Source organism: Chaetodon auriga, chromosome 17 (genome assembly GCF_051107435.1).
Source record: "Chaetodon auriga isolate fChaAug3 chromosome 17, fChaAug3.hap1, whole genome shotgun sequence".
NCBI lineage: Eukaryota > Metazoa > Chordata > Actinopteri > Chaetodontiformes > Chaetodontidae > Chaetodon > Chaetodon auriga.
The window spans coordinates 5,278,909-5,296,736 of NC_135090.1; the positions used below are offsets into that span (position 1 = coordinate 5,278,909).

Genomic DNA, 17,828 nt, shown 5'->3' on the forward strand with positions numbered 1-17,828 from the left:
TGGAAGAGAGAAGAAAAGGGAGGGGAAGAGTTTCCTCCAGAAATTGATTAGATGACTGAGCAGAAAAAAAAGAGACAGTGCACTGCTGTGAGCTGAGTTGCCATCAGTGTGCATGTTTGAGACTTTGTTGCTCTAAGTGGAAAGTTTGTTGGAAGTCTTGAAGCTGCGTGAAGAAGGGAACACTGTCAGGAATATATTGGCCTTTTGGTAAGAATGAGAGTTAGAGTCATCAACCTCTGAAATCTGTTTCAGAATTGAGATTCTTGAGGAAACAGTGAATAATCACATTGTTTTTCATGTACTATTTGCTTGATTTTTCCAGCCAAAACACAAAAGCACCATGTTCAATATTTGTTTCAATTAACATTTTGGAACCTAAGTGATGATCTCTCTATCTTAGATCTATCAAAATATGCCTTGACCTTTTGGAATGAAAATAAGCCTGAAACCGTGTCAGAAACAAATAGGTGGGATGCTGCAAAGCTTCTTCAGTCGCCTTTCAATCCGCCCGCGTCAGGGAATCTCCCTATTTGTCATTTTTGTAGTCACATGGCCTTTATAATGATATACAAAATAAGCATTCAGGAAATATTTATAATCTCATTTAGGGATAAATTATATTGAGGACAAATTACACTGCGATATTTGTGTTTGCAGTAGGCATTGAGGCAAAATGGTGCACCAATTTACTGGTAACTTTTGATTCATGTAGCTTTATTTGGGGAAAACAGAAGAAATAAGAGCACCTGTTTTTGTTCCATATCCTATTTTTTTAATCAAACTACTGCCAAATAAAAGATCTAGTTACTTTCTGATACTTGTTGGCTCAGTCCTGTTGTCTTTACTCATTTTATTGTTTTATTGCATTGTAAAATGACTTAATGTAACTTAAGCTTAACAGTGGTAGGGCTGAACTCAATGCCCTTTTTTCTTTAGCAGATAGAAACATGTAGGGAATTTTTGGAAATTATTACATTCATCTTTTTTCAATAAATTTGACTTTCGGACTTTGCAGTGCTCTGCAGTTATTGCAAACTGGAACTCGAACAATCCTCTGCAGCCACCACTGAAATCTAATTCTACAAATAGTATACTGTTAATGATATTAGTGTAGCCTCATTCTTATTTACAACTGTGCAGAAATATTGGGTTTAAACAGAATGAATAGATGTGGGGAAAAACAAAAAAGATGTGCACCATTCAAATGTTGATTTGGCATTAAAATGTCAACAGTCTCCCAAGCTTTGGACTATTCCACAAGTGGCAATTGCAGGATCATGGTAAATGCTAAAACATAGCCTAACACTAGCTACAACAGAGTGGAGTCATAATGTCAGTAAACTAGTTGTAGAATGTTAGTTATCCAGCTATATATACACATAAAAGTTTGCAGTCATACCAGACCATCATGTTCAAACATGACGGGCTGGACTTTCTATAAAATAGCTGGTTTATGTGCAGTAAGATTGTTTACTTTGTACCATAGTGAGCCTAAATTGGCATAATACATTGCCTGCTTTGAGCTGTGACTGCACATGTGTGTGCATTGTGATGCTGATACTTAAATGATGGGTTGCAGATTGTCACTGTGCTCAGTAGTGTTGCATGCCTTATCATCTTTCCACTGCGTCTTTCTTGCCCTCACCACCTCCAACCCTGACATTTTCCTCAAGTACATCAGAAACAAATCCCTTTCTGTGCCGGGCCCTGAACAATGAACAACCCTGCTGATTTCCAAGACAACAAATAACAAGTTTGGCCATTTTATTGAAGGTTTTACTGATGTAGGAAAAGCGAGTGAATCTAAATGTTTAGTGTTTAACATTGGCTTGCATGGTATTTCAGCTTGAAACACGTTCTCCATTTAAATAGACCAAAAACTGCAATGCACGTCATTCCCTCTGCTGGCATTTTTTCCCTCAGCCTTGTCCCTGTGATATTTAAAGTAATGCTACTTTCAATCATAGTTTGGTTGTGATTTAACTCTCAACTCAGAGTCTAAAACGTGGGAAAATAAATTCAGATGATCAAGGTCTTTACTCAACAGCAGCGGTGCTCCAGCCTTGGCAGTGCCCTTCAAAAGAGCTACTCATTCTATAACTAAGAGAAAGAGGAACAGAGCCTTCTATGGCAGTCCCTGACCTCTATACACAAAGATGCAGTAGAGGTTGTGCGGTGTGGCTAAAGCGCGCACACTCACACACACACTCACAAAGGCCTCAGACAAAGCTCTCTGGGATCTTGGAGGATGTATAATGGTGTGTTAGATGTGAACAACTTGAGCAATGCGAGGAAAATGCTGGTAAACAGATCAATGAAGGGCCGAGCAGTAGACTGGCCACAGCTATCTCCCAGCGTGCAGCTCACAGATGTGTTAACATGATCGAATGAGGTCGAGGAGTAAAAAAACAAGACATCTCGAGCAGGTTTAACATCCTGGATTCCCTGGATTTATTCTGGACTGCAGACCACATACTCTTAAAGCCATTATGACATGTCATGAGTGGTATTGGATAATATTAAGATTTAAGTTTAGACAGGAGTCACAGCCATTTGTTGTGCACATATTTGAGATGGGCGATATGACCTGAAATTTATATCCCAGCATTTGTATTTCTGTTTTGGTTTTGCCATGACTGTCCTCTCCATCGCCGCTCAAAAGTATTTCTGTTTTCACTCTACACACTCTATCTTCGGAAAGAAAAAATTCTCAAAAAACAGCCTACGTGTGTTGTGGGGGGAATATTCTGCCACAAAATGTAGGTAAATGAGTAAATGTTATGGGATTGATTCAACAGAGTTAGACAGGGGTTGAGCTTGTGTTACAGTGTCAAGTGAGGAGATAACTTTAGCTCTGACTTTGACACAAAGAGCAACATGAAAAAAAAAGCAATAAACCACATCTAAACTATTACTCTGGTTATTCAAATGACACTCAGCATTTACAGTTCCTCATAACTCGCAACCAATATTAAATATACCAGCATTGCTCCAGCGTGTGGGTCTACAATAGATCCTACTGGCCACGTTAGCTGTGGAATGTGCTAACGTCAAATTCAACAGGCTGAGCAGCAAAACAAACAGTAAAGCAACATAAAAATGGCAAAACTTACAGGGTCTAAGTTTGAAGTCAGTATTGATCCACCCTTGAGCTTCAGTTTTGGAGTGAATCCTGCTTTTTATTTGTCCCTCAAAGGACTCAAAATAAAACAACACTCACATATATACTGAGTAAATTTTTGTACAAAACAGTCAGCTACATTATTTAAAATCTAGTTTATATTTGTGCAAAGTGTATATTTGTCTAACACTTGGGAGCACAGTGCACACTTCTCTCTACTGTCTGATCATGTGGTCAAATGCCCAATATCCATCCATTTAGAGTGAAATGAGACATAAAAGAAAGAAAGAGAGTGAGAGAGAGAGAGAGAGAGAGAGAGACGTGTTTTGGGGATGTCGGCGCTGATTCTCCACGTGGTTCAGGGAGCTGGAAACCCTGATTGTAGTTGAGCTGTACTTTCCAGGTCTCTCCCTGCTGAGCCGAGGCCCGAGCTGTCAGGCTTCTTAATGGAAAAGCGGGTACACAAGCTGGTGTAGAAATATTCTCACCGCCGGCGAAATATCGACCGAAATTGGTGAGGAAAAAGGTTGATTGTTTTATGGCCCCGGTCATCGCTGGGAGATTTTGTCTAAATGAGAAATAGATTTTACCTTTAGTGTTGCTGCTCTGTAGTTTGTTAGCATTCTAGTCATTTTTCATGTGGATTGGAGGACGTTAGCGGGTGATTCAGGCCTCTGTGGCACACTTTACGGATGACACAGGAGGCTCTGCCTAACTGCTTAAGCAGCTCATTAGGAAAGAGCGATAGCATATTTGTATCCAGTGAAAGAAGTCGCTCCAGCTTTGTTAGTGGGAAGGAGAATTTCTTCTTGTTGTTTGCCATAATTGGACAAAAACACCTGTCTGAAATGGATCGAAAACCAGCGACAAGGTGGTGCCCACTTTAATATTTTCCACCGGTCATCTTTAGGGTTGAGCAGTCTGTAGTGTGGCATGATGTCAGATGGGGGGAGGCAGGTATGGTGGCCTTCCTTGCAGACTGGGGTTAAAAGTGCATTAGAGGTCACAGGAGAGTGCCTACCGGGGCCTGTTGCCTCTTTCCCCCAGGTGTGGTTGGTAATGACCCAGGGGAGCGTAGTAATACCCCCACCCGCTCCCTTCACCTTCTCCTTCCACACACACAACATAACACAACACACACACATATATATATATAACCTGGAGGAGCTCAGGAGAGTGTGGCCTGGGGGAGGCTAGAGGGAAAACCTGGAGTGGAATATGTTATCTTGCATAATGTTGGTTGACCATCCTGACAGCCTGTTGATCCCCCTCCCCCCTCCCCCCTTCCCCAAAACACCTACAGGATCCCCCACGACACACACGCTCACATACATATACTTTCACACACACTCGTCTCCTGCTGAGACACCCCCCACCCGACCTCCTCTTTCTCATTGCAGCACTGTCATTCATAGAGTGCCAAAGCCTGCTGCTTTATTAAAGCCCAGGAAGAGCAAGGCCTGGCCCAGGTTCAAACAGCAGTGCAGCTGGGACCTGTTACATTTTCGGCAGACTGCCCTCTCCGTCTCGCTGGCTATAAATAGCCCCGGTGGTTGTATCCCTTAACCAAGGAAAAGAGGTTTTCGGGGGAGGAAAAAAAAACACACACACAGATTAATAACCGTGGGAAGCAATGAAAGCTTTGTGTCTGCTACTCGAGGTCAGCAGGCCAGGAGGTGTTGCTGCTTCAAAGCCCCCATTGCGGCTCATACTTTCAGATGCAGCTGCGGTGGGTTTGATGGGAACACACACGGGCTGCCAGCGGTGTGATGAGTTGATGCCACTGGATTGCGCCAGCCAGGCAGATAACCCACACAGCCCTGGTGTGGGTTCTGTTTTTTCAGATTTGCAGGGGATGACCAGTTCATTTGCAGTTCAATGGAATTCCATTTTTTAATTGTATTTATTTTGTGTTGCACTGGAGGAGTGTTGTGTTTGGGGGGAATCCACCAAGCTCATCTCTTATGTACACACACAGCATCAGACACTTTATGACCTTGGCTCCAGCTGTTGACAGGCGAGGCTACCTCATTATCAGCCCCCCTTCTCTTCCTCCCCTGCTCTCTGTTTCCCTCCCCGGCTCTCTAGCCAGAAAGGCCGTCTGGCCCAGTAACATTGCCTGCCCGGGCCATGTGGATCTCCCTGAGTCCAAGCCGGCCAAGGTCAGCCCCCTCCACCACCACCACCACCCCTTCCTCCATCCTGACGTGGCTCCAGCTGAGGGGTGGGCCCAGCTCCAGCCACCGCAGACACTTCCACTTCCTTAAGCTTATTTTCATAGAAACCCTCCCCGACGTCTCCGCCGAAACAGTATCCACCCACTGGCACAATGATCTCCTGGGCAGGGAAACGCTCCTGGCGGATATAGTGGGCTCATTCATTCATTCATGGCCAATTTTTTCCCTTTCTAGTAGGAAAGTAAATCCACTACTGTTTTTCCCTCCCCCTTCTGCTTTTTGTTCTATATTTACTTGATTATACTGTGACTGGTTTATGAGATGATGCTCGCACGACACGCTGCAATGGTAGAGTTATCATTTGTGTTCATTGCTGAGTAATGCTTTTTCAAGAAAACCTACTAAAAGGTTCCAAAATAGCTCGCGCTATATTTGAAGTGGACTACATTCGCTCAGTTTTTCCTGTCACATCACTGGATTCTGAACAATCAGTTGCATCACGACAGAGCTTGTTATAGCTTGTTAGGGTGTGTGACTGCACAGTCTAATAGGGGCAGAAGACACATCATAATCATCAACCCCAAAACCATGAGTAAATGGCAGACAATTATCTCTAAAGTCAGCCCCTTTTCATATAGTTTTGCCAGTCCCTCCATCCACTGTTTCAGCTCATTGAAACATTGTCTCTGTCTGTCCTCCAGCCTCCAAGCCCAATGGACCAGGTAGGGAAGATGCGTGGCCAGCCATATGGAGGACCCAACCCCTATTCCCAGCAGCAGCAAGGGCCTCCCACAGGGCCTGGACCCCAGCAGGGAGGCTCTTACCCAGGGCAGGGCTATGGACCACCAGGCCCTCAGAGGTATCCTATGGGCATGCAGAGCCGGACACCTGGCGCAATGGGCAGCATGCAGTATGGACAGCAGGTCAGTAATTATTGATTTAGATGACTTTCCCTGCGTCTCCATTGTAACCTTACACAAACGTCTCTTTGAAGTTTTAGTTTGACATAAAAGACGCTTCTACCCAGAGTCCTCAGTCAAAGCCTCAGCCCAGTGATTTCAGTTTAACTTCTCCCATCTTTGTACCATGTGGAGAAATGAGAAGAACCTTTGAATGATATTTACTTCAAAATGGAGCAAGTTCAAAGTGCATCATGTGATCAGGGTTATGTCTGGCTCCAGAGACATGTTGGCCAAGGTTAAAGGATTGTGTCATGTTCAAAAAGTCAAAGTCGAACCTGAGCCGTCATCAGCATGAGTGTTGAAATCACCAAATATTAAGTCACTGTCCCGGATGTGAACTCAGATAAGGTTTTTGGGGCAGCATGTTATAAACAGTGAGTTGGATTCATCCTGCCCACGTCAGAGAGGGTGGCACTGTTTTTACAAAGATGTTCCGAACCACCAACACAACCTGTTGTTTTGCTCGGTGAGCAGAGAAACAACGGATCACCAGACCCAGGCCAAATCTCTGTTGTGAGTAAAAAGTCTAAACCAGGTGAATCCACTAAATTACTAAAATCATAAGACTTAGGAGAGGACATTTAACCGAGCCATTATGAGTGTCTGCAGTACAGTCATGGTGCAGGATATGGTTTGAGGTCCAGACCATAAGTTGATATGGTTTTTACATTCCTGTTAGTTGAGGCAGTAGAACGTTTATTTGGTCTGTGAATGACTGTTATGGGAATGGTGGAAATGGTAACGTATTGCAGGAGTTCAGAGCCAGTTACTTGTTCATAGTGAGTAATCATGATTCACATAAATGAGGAGCATATCCTTTTAGCTAGAGGTGGAGCTGATGGATGTAGCTGCACTTAAAGCAATAGTTTGACATTTTGGGAAATACCCTAATTCCTATCTTGTGAAGAGTTAGAGTCGGAGGAAGTCGATACCACTCTCGGCTTAGCATAGCATAAAGGCTGGAAACGGAGAAAAAACCTGGCTCCTTCTGCTTCAGAATAAGAAGTAGTTCCACATATAAACCTTCATAAAATGCTTTTTTCTGTATGGATTAAACACAGATTTGTATTTGGTTGCTCCCAACAGAGCCAGGCTAACTTTTTTCCCCTGTACCCAGTCATTATGCTAAGCTAAGCTAAGTGACTGCTTGTTGTAGTTGAATGTCTGGCAGACAGACAAAAAATATCACTCTTCCCACCCAGGTCTCAGCAAGAAAGCAGATAAGTACCTCCAAATTCCCAAACTCTGTAGCAGGGAGACAGGAGAGCACCATCGATGATACACTGTTTAAGACTGCTAACATAACAACACAAGACTGTAACATGCCAAAGATTCCCACTCCTATTGATCATAGACGATCCGACCAACAGAACTAAAATTCTGTCCTGAAAATGGACTGAAGATAAAAGCTCTCAGAGGAACTGACTCAAAGAGAGCAGTCCATCAACGTTTCACTGTCTGCTTTATTTTCATGCTCAAAAGCAAAAGTTGTGGAAAATTCAGGTTGTGTGTACGGTCACAGTGGGAAGCATTTTCCGACAGCGTTGCCCAATTGAAAACAGCAAACATCCAGTTTGTCATAGCTACTTACTTATAGCTAGGTATAAGACCCTTGTTGAACTCTCTCAGCCAGGCAGTCCGCCTTAACAGAGAAATGCATGCAGGGAATCCCGTAGAGTGAAGCCTTTTCTTCCACGTCCACTGTCTGTGGTCTTGTGCCCATTGTGTGGTGTGATTATCTCATACTGGCCTGCCTGGTATCTGACCGTGGACTCGATAAGTGCCCTGCAGAGAAGAAAACTGCTTCCTTCCCTTTGTCAGACAGATACAATATAGCCACTTCATGTTGTTTAAAATGTGTGGCAGTTCTTTACAATCTCTTATTTTCTTTGAATTCTGGAGTAGCTCAGAACCCTCCCAAAACAACACGTGGCTCTTTTTTTCCTCTCTCCTTTTTTATTACTGTGTTTCCTCACAAGGTCAGGGTTTTCTCCTTCCATGCTCCTTGAGGGTAATGAAACGAAAACGCTGTATTGAAAGGCTTTCCGTGCACAGGATCGGGCAGAATATGAAAAGCCTCATATTGAGGTTCAAGGAGATGAAGTCAAAACTCAATTTTTATTTTCACGGCTGTAATTTAAAGCGATACACGGCTGAATTCTTACACTTAGATGGTTTTTCTTATGCGCTTTGACTGATCAGTTTATAGCGAGGAACACACTCCTCTCTCTTACAGACGCTGAGAGCAGTTGTCTTTCCCTTTTAATCTGTGAGTAAGATGAAGAGATGCTCTGATTACTCCGCTGAGAATGAATGGTAAAAAAAAATCAAAGAGGTGACTGGATATTTGGTTATTTTTACAGAATTTTGCAGCTTAAGAAAGGATCCTGACAGTGCACAGACTGTATTCAGGTAGTGATTGATATTCCACAGAGAGGCTCAGGATAGTAAAGCTGTAGTAAAATCTTTCAACTGAAGAAAGCTGTTTATGTTCACAGGCAGTTCAGCTGTGCTGGGTTATATTTACTCACATATCCTGAGTGTTCTTCCTCTTTTTAAGGCGAACTATTGCTGACCTGACTAATCGCTCTGTGTTCATGTCTAGATTTCAGCCTATGGACAACAGGGGCCGGGTGGCTACGGCCAGCAGAGTCAGAGCTACTATGGTCAGCATGGCCCCCCTCCTCACCCTGGCCAGCAGCAGCCTCCATATCCTGGACAACCCCAGGGCACCTCTGCAACCCCATACCCTCAGCAGGGCCACCCGTCTCAGCCTCCTGGCCAACATGGGCAGTCAGGACCCCCCTTCCCACAATCCCAAGGTCCCCATGGCCCTACTCCAGGTCAGCCTCCTTATAGCCAGCCCCCACAGTCACAGCCAGGACAGCCACCTTATATCCCTCCCCAGCAGCAGCAGCAGCCTCAACAGCAGCAGGGACCAGGTCCTCAAAGTCAGCAGGGCCCTCAGGGTCAGCCTGGCTACCCACAACCTCCCGGACCAGGGCAGCCGCCGCAGCAGCAAACCCCGCAGCAGCAGCAGCAAGGGCCACCACCTCCCCCACAACAACAACAACAACAACAGCAGCAGCAGCAACAACAACAACCAGGAGGTCCACCTCCTCAAGCCCAGCAACCTCCAGGTCATGGCCAGCAGGGTCAACCATCACCTTACTCCCAGACACCCCCTCTGCAGCAGCAGCAACAACAACAACAACAACAACAGCAGCAGCAACAACAACAACAACAGCAGCAGCAACAACAACAACAACAACAGCAACAGCAGCAGCAACAACAACAACAACAACAGCAGCAGCAGCAGCAGCAACAGCAACAACAGCAACAACCGTCACCATATCAGAGGTTCCCGCCTCCTCCACAGGTAATATCCCCAGCAGAACTGTCAGTACAGTAGGCCGTATTGGCTCATCTTTGTTTCTATTTCTGTTTGCAGCAGCAGATTCCTAAACTGACACATGCTCTTTGCTTTAGCTGTACTTTAGCGGTGCTCTGTAAATGTGGTCCATGCCTCCCTTACAGTGTTAATACAAACTGAAAACTGTCTGCAGCTGCTTCACAGTGCACACCTCCCAGTCACCTTCCCTTGTTTCATGCCTTTTGGTCATATTTGACTTTGCTGTGCAATAGACGGTTAAAGTAAATAGTTTGTACTTAGTGTTCCTTAACATAGAATAACTGGTCCAAAAATGGGGTGAATATCTGGAAGGCTTTAGTTGTGAAGCAGCTACTGGAGGGTTTGAGTGAACCTTTGCATAAGCCATAAAGGGCTAACTTGTTGCTTACGTAAAGTTCAATTATTTACGTAATTATAGGGGCTTCCGTCTGTTGAAACAGTGGGATTTAGAACACACAACCCCTACATTACACAGGAGAAAAGCTTTGTTGTTCAGTATAGGTTGTTGGTCGAAAAACGCTTCAGATAAAATGAGGATGAAGCCAAGTGAGCTCTGCTGGCAAAAAGCTCTAAAGTAAGGCATGACTTTTTTTTTTTTTTTTTTTTTTTTTTTTATGCCATGTCTCGTATGGTGACACAGACGTGCCATGCAGTAAGTTGTTGGAGTTGCTCCTGGCACTGCACACTACATTTATCCAGCCCAGTGGAGAACTGTACATTGCAAAGAGTCAATAAGCAGTAACAAGGCGCTTCATTTGGGGATTTTTTTTTTTTTTTTTAAATGTGTGGAATCCATTGTATTATCTCCTTCTTGTCCCCATAATCAGGAACTCTCCCAGGATTCCTTTAGCTCCCAGTCCAGCGCTCCTCCTTCCAACCAACCCATGGCTTCCAACAAGAGCAGTCAGGAAGACAGCATGCAGGGCCGGCCATCCAGTCTGCCGGTGAGCCCTCTGTCTTCTCATTTAACATCTGACTTGTGCTTGTTGTAGCTGGATTTCATCCACTGGGCATCCATGGCCACCAACAACCTCCATTATTTGCCCTGTTAATATATATCTAATAACCCTCAGACAAATCTAGAATCACACTAAAGAGGACAATTTACAACCGGAGTAGTTTTTAATCTTATGACCAGAGTCAGTCCAGCGGTTGGTAATCATGCTCTCCTGCAGCCATGGCCAGAAAAGACAATAGTTCGTAATGTTGCACTGCAAGTAGCTTTTTTTTTTTTTTTTTTTAAACGAATAAGGGACTTGGACTTGGATTCTGAATTTATAGTTTTATTTGTCAAAATTGGGAAAGCAGCATGTGATAGAAGGACCATAGGAAATGCCAGCCAGCTTCTCTGCCGTCCTAACCTTAGTCTAATCTTCATTTGCATGTTGACAGTGTCGCTGGCGGACTAGAGCAGATTTTAGACCAGATCTCACTCACATGTTTTCTGGATCTGCATCCAGGTTCATTGAAAAGGTTCATTTTGCTATGTAGGAAGGCAAACCGCTTATGGATTTACACTTAACTGCCACTGTGAAGGCAAACTTAGTCGTTTGGGACTCACTCCCGTGCTAGTCCAAATTGTACCACAGTGAAGGACCGCTAAATACACAGTTGGTAGCGCTGCGAATCTCCACAAATGTCAGTATTCAGTTCTGATTCCCAATATGTTCTTGTTTCAAAAGTAACTGTCAGTTGAATAAATCTAAAGGGCGGCACTGTTTTCAGGATGTTCCTCCACTGAAAAGCAATGTGAAACAGAACTGGCAACCAAATGGTTATGTTGTTGTGCTGAAGTCTGATTTACTGACCAGCATCACTGGTTTAACTTTTTTTTTTTTTTTTATGTGAGTCAATTTATTTCCCTCACCCCGATCAGTTAATACAAGGCCCGTACTGAACAGTTCGAAGCTGAATGATCCAATTTTCTGTATTTGTTGCAGTTTTGCCTTTCATCAAAAGCAACATTTTCACTGCGGTCAAAACTGTGAGAGGCCCGCACCTGTATTAATGAGGTGGTGGAGCAGCCATCTAACATTGCCATAAATTACATTTATATAACCACTGTACCAAAAAAATATCTTTCCTCTCCAACACTGTGAATTACTGAAGTCATTATAAAAAAAAAAAAAAGGATGATATCATGTACCTACATTGGCTTGGCGTGCAGTGCTCCATCAATCACCAGTTTTGAAGCATATTACTTCATGTCTTTATTGGATTAGCCACCTGCCTGCATGTATTTATGATAACAAAACTGATGAGTTATATTTATTAAAAAAGAAGATTGATTCAGAAAAAAAAACACATTTAATCCAATGAATCACTTTATTCACATTGAGGCTATTGTTCAAGGATTTCTTTTATTTTAACTGTTTTGGGGGGGTGATGGTGTCATTAAATATGATGGCAAACATTTGAAGCTTGATGAATGTAAAAAACAAAAAAAGACATTCAGCGCAGCCCCAGTGAACAGCTGTCCTTTCTTTTCCATCTCCCTTAATGTTAAACATAGCTGCTTTTAGCCAGTTCATTTTCAAAGCTGTCATGTAACCAACATCACTCGGAGCCTGACTTTGTTGCATAATCCAGCAATTATCACCCACAGCAGTAAGAGTTAACCATAGAAGTAAGCACAGCCATAAACTGAAGTTTTGTCTCCGTGGGACCAGAGGTCTTTGAGTGGGGAAAATACATTGAAATGTGGGATAAATGTCAGATTTTTGGGCACAATCTGCAACTGATTGACTACCAAACACAAATTCAGCTGCACCGACCCTTTCACAGCAATGTGATGGACGTTTTATGCTTTTTCAGACCTATAACTGCTGTGGGTATCGCATGCTTTACTAGAGCAGGGTCAATATTCAGTACTTTGGACTGCTGACACTGTTGGATTCCCAGGTTTGTTTACTGCTGTCTGTTGACATGCTTGCTAAATTACTGGCATTCAGGTACTGAACTCTGCTCAAAAATTCCAACTTGTCCTAACATGAACTTTTTTCCTCCAGTTGGCATATAGCAATGTTTTTTTAATCTGATATCTGGACATTAATGACTGAAATTTGGGGCTGAGCTGATCGTTTAAATGTTAGAGGTAACAAGAGTAAAAATCTACGTTCCTACTGACATCTTTTTGAATTTGGACCCCATCTCTGCTGCCTCTGACTTCACAAAGCACACAACAACAAGCAGATGCCAAGAGTGAGTAAAGCGTGTTGGAGCGGTGCAGGTTTCTCCTGACTTGTTAGACACAAAATTCTGAGAGGGCAAAAAAACATTTCTGCCAGGAAAGGGATTGTTGAAAGTGAAGCAAATCTGGCGTCTGATAGCCCTCTGGCTAAGATAAAGGTGAGAGAACTCCCTCTCCCCCCCCTCCGCCCCCGCCCCCGCCCCCCACCCCCCATCTTCCCTGTTAAAGAGGTGTCTCGCTGTAACACGTTGCAGTTTCCATGGCAGTGTTTATAGGTCAGACTGCGGAGCTAACCTCATTCTGGGCCTCGGGGAAGGAGAGTGAGAAATGAGATCATTAATGAGAGAGAATGAAAGTGAGAGAGCGGAGTCGGTGGCGAGGGGGGGGGGGTGAGGGAGTGCAAGCAAATAACTTCAAATAGTGTGAGTGATTGGTTGGAGTGGGAGATGCTGTGAGTGTGAGGGAGGGAGGGAGGGATGAGAAGCAGTGCTGTCTATGCCAGTAGGGGATGCCCTCAGGATGTGTTTCCCTCCTCTTTTATTTATTTCTCTTATTTATTAATACATCTCTCAGTGGGCTCAGCCATTGGCCGAGCAGGCCAGGCCAGGGCTATTTTTATTTATTTCCCTCCGACTTCTTGGGGATTCCCTTTCGATGCTTTGTGATTGGCCGCGAGAGCCATTAATCTGGCTAAGTAAGAGACGAACTGATCCCTTTCTCTTCATCTCCCTCTTCTCTCTGCACCCCTGTGGAGTGGACATGACACTGTTTGCAGATTAGACCGTGCCGACTGCCTGTGTCAAAACAGTTGAATTGGCTCCTGCACGTGTTCAGAGTAAATATACAGTAGTGTTATCTGTTGTACTGGAAAATGAAGTTATTTTGATAACCAGGCTAACTTATGAGTTTCTGATAGGCTGCTATTTGTAAAATGTATAGAAAGATATTGTTCAGAAGAGGAGAATATCTGTTGCATTCGACATTGTCAGTGAGGAATCAGCCTGCGTTGTGTTTAAGATGGAAGCAAACCTCTGCCATGGCGGGTGTCAAGAAATGCTTCAAAATTCTTTAAAATGTGTGTGATTTGGTAAACCCTTTAGTCTGGTTAATTTATTCATTAGAAATCACAGTTTTGATCATTTTTGCTTATTTTATTTGGCAAGTTCCTGTATGACTTTTTTTTTCTATGAAGCCAAATTAAACACTTATACATTTTTGAGAGTTTGCTTAGAAATAGGGATTTTGCAGGGAAAAAAGCTGTATAATTCAAAGTAGGGTAATACAAAAAAGTATGACAGATATTGTGTTAGTAGTGTTGAAAATTTTCAAATGATAGCCAGCCCCGATGAGCAGTTAGCAACCTTATTTTTGCATTAAAAAGGAAGTGCACCACAAAGAAAAACAACCTTATTGTGTAGCCAGGTGTCATATCAGGTGTCATATTTTCTGTTTTACGTGGTGGATTGACAAACACATTAGATGCAGTGATTCCTCTGATTGATCGAGAATAGGGGATCAGTGCTCACACGTGCCTGTGCCTCTGTGCTTGTGAAGTGTTGTCGAATTCTTAATTAACTAACTTTTCTCATGTTAAACAAAGAAGAATGCTTTCCAAATTAAAATACACCTGACAGAATGTTCGGTGCAGATTACAGATCTGCAGGTTTAATTTGTGTTTATTTTGCAAGAACCTGCAGTGATTCGTACAGACGCATTTGTTTTCATCTGCCTCAGAATGTGTTTGAATCGTGATCCAACAGCGGCGGAGGGGTAAGCGCCATTTAGCTACTTTAGTAGCTTTCGCATAGAGCCAGCCAGACATCACCTCATCCAGAGCACAGATGGGTCTGTTTGAGCCAGGTGCTAAAAACCCAGCGTCTGTTAAGCTGCCGTTGAGGTGGGAATAAAGGAATACAGGCGGCTGAGCGCCTGCTGGAAGGCGCAGGTAGGAAAGCAACAGTCAGTTTGAGGAAAGGCCTGTCGATAAGAGGTGGAGGAGGAGTGAGGGGAAAAAACAGGCAGCATAGTGGAACCAGCTGAGCAGGTCGAGCTGGTTCCTGGCTCCAGGACACACATGCAGTTTGACTGCTGAGTATTTACCTCGATGTCAGTTCCCTATAACCGTTGTTGTCTGCATGGAAATCCTTTAAAACCTTTACAGTGTACGCTAATCTAAAACAACTTGGAGTGAGCACAACACAATTAACAATACAGCTGGAAAGTAGACGTCTCTGTGGTCTTAAAATGTTCCTGGTATTAATGTCATTTCGAGGAAAGGAAATTAATTAAGAGCTAAGACGAGGGAGAGAAAGAGGGGCCTTTTTTTTGCTTTTCTCTATCAAATGTGTGACATTATTGTGTATAATGAATATCCACGGATGCTGATTAATGGGGCACTCCTACACACATGAAAGATTTTACTCCTCACAGGGAGGACTACACAAACAGTCGTGTAGAGTCTCCTGTGACTTTGAGCTTTTAAAATGATAGTAAAAATAATAGCCCACATGATGTCATTATGCTGCCACCAGGGTAATATCAGTTTGAGACTTTTCTAATACAAACAAATAGAAAGCCTCCGGCCAGAGGAGGTGTTGAGTTTGAAAGATGTGGGAGTTTAGGTAGCTTTACTGCTGCAGTATGGGAAGTGTAGGATCCAGAGTTTGTGGAGCCTCATGCTAAAAGTCAGACTGTGTCAGTGTCTGCTCGTTGAAGTCTCACCGTTCTTTTTTTAATCTGTCCGTCACAAATCACACAACTTTATGAAATGCTAAATGTGAGGGCTGCAGTGGCTATTCACAGTGAGTGCTGCTCAGGTTTTTGGAGTAACGTTCTGTGCACAGATAGTGAGTCCAGTGTCTTTATTTAAGGAAGAGAGTTATAGTGTCCCTCGTGTTATGAAAGCTCGTCGCAGGAGGTCATACCAAAGCCCACCAACTCCAGCACAAGTGAAGCAGACCAGAGTCTTTGCTGTCACTCTGGAAGTGACACTTCCTCTCCAGCTCATGGGAATGAGAATTACAACCGGACCACCACCACCAGCACCCCTCCCTCCCACCTAGCTCCTTCCCCTCGCTCGCTCTCTTTTTCTTTCTTTCTTTCTTTTCTTCTTCTTTTTTTTTTCCCCCCAAAATCTCCTTGTCTGCTTCCATGTCTTTTGTACCCCCTTTCTCCACTGTGGGGCTAATCCCACTCAGGACCGCCCACTGACTGTGATGCTACTCTTTTCTGATGTGTCTGAATGTGCTCAAGACTTGAGAGGAAGGTCACATGTTGGTCACACACTCGCGCTTGAGTTTGTTTTCTCTGTCCTCCATCTTCCTGTTGCTCTTGCCTCTCCAAATAGGAGGCTTCATCTGGGGTGGTTTAACTTGAAGGAAGGGCCCAGGGTTTACTTTGTGTCGGGGATGTATCTTTGCCTGTTAACCACTATTTAGCCCTACTTGAAATTCACAATTTTAGTATAATCTGCAGTAGATAAGAGGCCTGTAGATGGAGTTGTTTTCTGAATTTGGTGCTGGTCTTTCCATGTCAACTGGAGGTCCTAGTTTTGTCCAACTTTTCCCGCCTTTAAATTTACCACCACATCAGGACCCCACCCTTGCATGAATTTAGTCTGCAATGCATTTGCAAAGCCCAGGGACCACCCACATCACAACATCAGACCCCCCCCCACCCCCCAAATGACCTTTAATGTTATGTGCCAAGCCTCCTGATCTGGAACTGAGGAGTCTTCCAGTCTTGGTGTTGATCAACTCTGAGTGTTCCTCCTGCAATCTCCATTCCCTGTTCAGCCCAGCCCAGCTCTGCTCTCCTCCTGCAGCTAAGCTTGTTTTTGCGACATAGCTCTGGAGCAATCAGCCTGACAAGGCCGGCCCACTTTTTTTCCTCTCCTACCCAGCCCAACCCCCTCCTTGCCTTTTTTCAATATTACACTGTTTTTTTGCTGCATTTCTCTCTTTCATTCTGTTTATATATATATATTTTTATATATATTTATATATATAAAAATTCACTCTCTGCCTCTCTCCCGTTCCTCTTTCTAAATTCTCGTTTTCTCTTTTCCTCGCCTGCACCCTCCTCCTCCTCCTCCTCCTCCTCCTCCTCCTCTTCCCTTCCTCGTTCTCTCTCTTCTCTCAGTAAATCAGCTTTCATAACGCTGTGCAGCGCAGCCTTGTTTTGCGAGCCTCTGACGCTGACAGTATTCAGAGTCCGGGGCCAGTTTCCTGTTGCTATTCTGGGGCCCTTGCTTCCTGTGTGGACATGTCTTATTCAGATTCCAGGGTGCCTCTCGCTCGCTCTCACCCCCCTCCCTCCTCCCAGCCTGTCTGTTTCTCTCCCTTGCTCCCTCTCTGTCTCACCCCTTTCTTTCCTCTATGTGATTTTTAATTAATGTACTTGAGAAAATTCAATCTGCTGACAAAGTGTGTTGTTTTGCAGTTGCTTCAGTGAATTGTTTCTCAGCCTGCTAAAACCCGAGCCCTGTTTTGCTCTTGTGAGCTTGCACGCACACACACACAGGCACACACACACATACAGAGCACTCTCCCTCTCCCTCTTGCTCTCTCCGCTCACTCACACACTCTCACACTCGCACACACACTCTCCCATGCCCCTCCCCTCTGCCTCCATTTCTGCTGGGCTGAGCTAGTTTTGCAGCACAAAGACTGTGGCTGACTGCAGCACTGTCTGTGCTCTGCTTTCTCCTGCTCTCGCTGGAACAAGCTGCTGAGCCTGGATGGATGAAACCGGCCTCACAATCAAATTAACTCTCGCTCTATGAAATAGCCTCTGTATTATTTTTTTTTCTCCCCCTCTACCCAGTTAATTCACTGGTGGCGGCAGTTGCTTGGATAGCGCCCCCTAGACACGCTGTGTGTGAGTGTGACAGTGGGAGGGGAGGGGCGTTGCTGCTCTGGAGAGCAGGCAGACTGGCTGAAGGGGTCTGGAACCTCCCCACCAACCC

General features: G+C 44.2%; 1 protein-coding gene across 6 annotated transcripts in view; it reads left to right on the forward strand.

Annotated features, from left to right (window-relative positions):
• arid1ab (AT-rich interactive domain 1Ab) overlaps positions 1-17,828 on the forward strand; it is a 53,832-nt gene that overhangs the window by 15,147 nt on the left and 20,857 nt on the right. For 5 of the 6 annotated variants that reach the window (XM_076754843.1, XM_076754844.1, XM_076754845.1 and 2 more), the window contains exons 2-4: positions 6,000-6,221; positions 8,866-9,639; positions 10,500-10,616. In XM_076754843.1, the coding sequence (XP_076610958.1) occupies positions 6,000-6,221; positions 8,866-9,639; positions 10,500-10,616 (1,113 nt within the window). The remainder of the gene's footprint in view (positions 1-5,999; positions 6,222-8,865; positions 9,640-10,499; positions 10,617-17,828) is intronic. The other variant, XM_076754848.1, reaches the window with a different exon arrangement.